Source organism: Hipposideros armiger, unplaced genomic scaffold (genome assembly GCF_001890085.2).
Source record: "Hipposideros armiger isolate ML-2016 unplaced genomic scaffold, ASM189008v1 scaffold_540, whole genome shotgun sequence".
NCBI lineage: Eukaryota > Metazoa > Chordata > Mammalia > Chiroptera > Hipposideridae > Hipposideros > Hipposideros armiger.
This window is the reverse complement of record NW_017731890.1, coordinates 1174619-1178537: the sequence shown is the minus strand read 5'-3', so window position 1 is coordinate 1178537 and position 3919 is coordinate 1174619. Positions and strand designations below refer to the sequence as shown.

Sequence of the window (3919 nt, the reverse complement as noted above, 5' to 3'; positions counted from 1 at the left end):
TTAGAACATCACACCCAATGGTCTGAGTTAGTAGGTGAAGAGCTGGGGCCCTGAGAGGCTGAGCGGCCTCTCCGCAGTCACCGCTTACGAGGGAGCCGTCTGGGCTGGAACCCACCCACCTGCCATGCTAAGGGCAGCTCCGTTCTGCCAGGTGCCCGGCTCTGTGCTAAGCTCTCTGACCGTCCCACACAAGTCAGAACTCACGGGAACCTTGCATGTTAGGTGGCATCATTATCCCCGTCTTCCAGATAACGAAACTAAGCTGGACAGAAGCCAGGTCCCTTGTCCATGGCCACACGGGTGATCAGCTAGCATGCCAGGGCTGCCTGGCTTCAAAACCCTGCAGTGTGGCCGCTCCTCGTACCACCAGACCCTGGCCCTGGGTCAGGGGCTCGAACACACGGTTCTGGCTGTTCCGTGCTTAGCTCAGTGCAGCTCTCCGCCCACACCTTGACCCTCAGGGACAGGGTGGCTGGACTGGAGGCTGCTCCTCACTGCCCCTGCCCTTTAGGGAGACGGGCCAGGGGGTGGACTCCGTCCTGGCACAGACCCAAGGTCCTCCTGATAAGAACCAGCCCCAGAGCCAGCAGGATCAGGGCCTGCGGGCACCATACGCAAGGGGCAGTTCTGGGCCTACCTGGGAAGATAGAGGGCCTGCCCATGTGCCTTTCTTCCCGTCCCCTCTCGGGGCTAACTGATCCCCAGGGCCGGAGCCCCTCTCCATTTTAGACTGGCAGTAGCTCCTTGGCAAAGTTACCTCACTTCTCTGAGCCTCGGTTCCTTCATCTAGAAATAAAATGTTTCCGTAAACAACAGTTCCTAAGTCCCACGGTAGTTGTGAGGACAAAGGAGGCAGTGAGTACAGAGCACCTGGCAGAGGGCACAGCACGTAGCAGACGCTGCACAAATGTCTCTTTCCCCTCTTTCCTTCAGACCCTTGGTGCTCTGTGCTTCCTGCAGGCTCCCTCCAGCAAGGTGGGAAAGGAGCCACACCCACCCCCTGTACCTGAAGGCAGTAGTGCGGGACAGGGGAAAGATCACGTGACCAGAAGATGGGCCAGTCCCAGCTCTGCCACCTACTAGCCTGTCTGGGAGATCTGTTTCCTCATTTATCAAATGGGGTGAACAGTCCCTTCAGTTCCACCCTTCAGGATCCAATGTGATGATATCTACAAAACAGCTCTGTAAACTGTGAAGTGCTGTGCAAAGGTCAAGGGTGAATAATAACAGTAACACCACCATAAAGAGTCGCCACCGCAGTATGCCAGGCCCAGGCAAACAAAGCATTTTAAATGTACTTTCCCATTTAAGGTTCATAACCTGGAGGAGGCACAGTTCCCATTGTATCGATAAGAGAAGAAGCCCAGAGAGGTTGTGTAATTGACCCACGATCATCCAGTTAATTGGCAGAGCAGGATTGGAATCCAGAGGCTCCCGGCTCCCGGCTGTGTCACTCTGGGGAAGGGACATAGCTGAGTTCTAATGTGGCTACCACAGACGAATTCGCCTTTTAAGCTTCTAGTTCTGAAATGAAAGGCTGTGTCCCCCTTTCAAAGGCACTTGGGTAGCAGAAAGCAGGCAAGGGCTTTGCGATCCCTGACATAAGAGTGGCAGACACCTCTGCCCCCTCACCCTGCTCTGATCAGCAGGGAGAAAGGCAGAGGCTGTGCTACTAGGGGAACCCCCAAGGGGCCCTGCCCACGAGCTGCTGGGCCAGGAGGAAATGGCAGGTGGGTTGCACCCAGCAGCAGCCTCGCTCCCTGGCATGGGCAAGAAAGGAAAGCCCTTTCATCTCAAAGACACAGTTGCCTGAAATTCATAACTGTCAAATTAGAAACTTTCCTGTCTTGTAGGAAGGTTTCTGTCCCTTTTAGAAGAAGATTGGTCCCCTTTTAGGTGTCTTCTATTTTACCTACTTTTGAGTATCTTGAGGGTTTTTAAAAAACTTAATGAGTATTTTTTTGAATCTAAGTTCTCTCATTGATGGATTAACTGACTGGCTTTTCAGGATCTAACCTCTCCCAGGATTTAGGGTCCCAGAATGGGGTCAGCAGGAGAGAGAGATGGTGAAGATCTCGGCTGCTAAGGGGTTCAAGTTAGGACCTCGACATATGACAGGATGACGGAGTGGTGTCATTTCACGTGGAGGAGGACCTGGGCAGTCAGACGTTAACTCAACAAACATTATCAAGGGACATAGCTGCAAACAAGACAGATGTGAGATTCTAATCTGAGGACAAATCCACCAACACCAATGTCAACTAGAGGTGCCGAAGGCCTCATAAAGGGCAAAAAGAACTTTGGTTAGAGGCTTATCATGCAAGCCCAATTATCAGAAGGCCAAAGAAGATTGCTGCCTCCAGTAACTCTCAGATAAACCCTTGCTGTAACGTTTATCTGCTCGCAACCTTAAAATCTGATCCAGCGTGCTCAGCCTTGATTCCTTTTGCTCACATATTGCAAAACTCAGTCAAGATTAGTCAACAGCTAAGAGGCAGCTTGAAGCCACAAAAGCAAGCACCACAGCTACCAGTTCTTGTGCGCCAACTATGTGCACATACACCATGCTCTCTAGTTTTCAAAACTCTGCAATTTAGGCATTTAGTCCCGCATTACAGATGAAGAAACTGAGGCTCAGAGACAAGTAACTTACTCAGGAGCACACGAGTGAGGAGGCAGGCATTTGAACTCAGGTTCACCTACTCCAAAGCCTATGGTCTTCCCATTCCACTGAGCTCCTGCTTTAACTGGGCCTGGCCAGCTGGGTTTTTCTGACAGCTCCCCTCTGCCGCCCCACTGGTCCGTCTGCCGGGTGCTTACCGAGGAGGTGCTTGATGATGGCCTGGTTATGTTCCCAGAGGTTGCTGAAGGTCCCCCAGCGCGAGTGGCCATCAGGCACGGGATTGGCTTTGATCCAGCCGCCACAGGCATAGGTGAAGAAGTCCTGGCAGGGGTCCGCCGTGGGGTCCATGGAACTCAAGATGGAGCTGGTCACTGAGACGCAGGCCTGGCTTAGGCACACCGGGGGGGTCCCTGGCAGGGGTTAAGGACAAGAGGCCAGTGAGAGTCAGCAATGCAGATGGCCTGGGACCCTCACGTGCCATGCCCTACCCCTCAAACAGATCTGGAACTGGATGGCCATTAGACCCCTCCAGAGAGACGATCTCAGTAGATTGACCATCTTCTAGCTTATAAAATAAGACTTCTGTTGAGCTGCCTAAAATCCTGTCTATGCCTTAAAAAGTACCCAGAACCAAGGTGTTTCTCTTCATTAGTCCTTCCCGCCACAAATATTCACTGACTTTTTACTATTCTGTGATTTCAACAAATTCATTCACTCATCATGAATTCATTTGTTCAACAAGCAATTACTGAGTATCTTCTAGGCTCTATGCTGAGTGCATTGTGTGTGTGTGCGCACTCGCGCGCGTGTGTGTGATATATAAAAGGCACAGTCGTTTCCTTTAAGAGTTAATAATTTAGTTAGAGATATACACATTATAGAAGTCAAAAGACAACAGTAGGAGAAACATCTGTTATTCATTCTACAAATATAAATTGAGTATATTTAGTATGTGCCAAGTGGGTGATGCAGACAATGTGGTGCCAGGACTTAAGAAGAAGAAAGACTTAGGAATAGAAAGAACTATGAAAAATCATTCCCACTGAACACAAAGCAGGAGCGTTACCTCACTGAATCCTCAAAACGAAAAACAAAAAAACAACAAAAAGAAAAACAACAACCATAATAGATCATTTTGCTAACAGCCATTTCTTTTTTTTTTTTAAAGATTCTTTTTGGGGAGGGAACACCGTTGGGGAAATGGGGAAGGGGAACAGACAAGTTGCTGTCCTTTTGTTCTTCAGTCTAGTTGTGGAGGACGTCGCTTCACTGGCCCATGTTGGTATTATCATTGTG

At 50.1% G+C, this 3919-nt stretch overlaps 1 protein-coding gene across 1 annotated transcript in view; it reads right to left on the bottom strand.

The window, feature by feature from the left end:
• ECE1 (endothelin converting enzyme 1) overlaps positions 1–3919 on the bottom strand; it is a 66704-nt gene that overhangs the window by 48828 nt on the left and 13957 nt on the right. The window contains exon 3 of the mRNA XM_019668824.1: positions 2821–3033. Within this exon, the coding sequence (XP_019524369.1) occupies positions 2821–3033 (213 nt within the window). The remainder of the gene's footprint in view (positions 1–2820; positions 3034–3919) is intronic.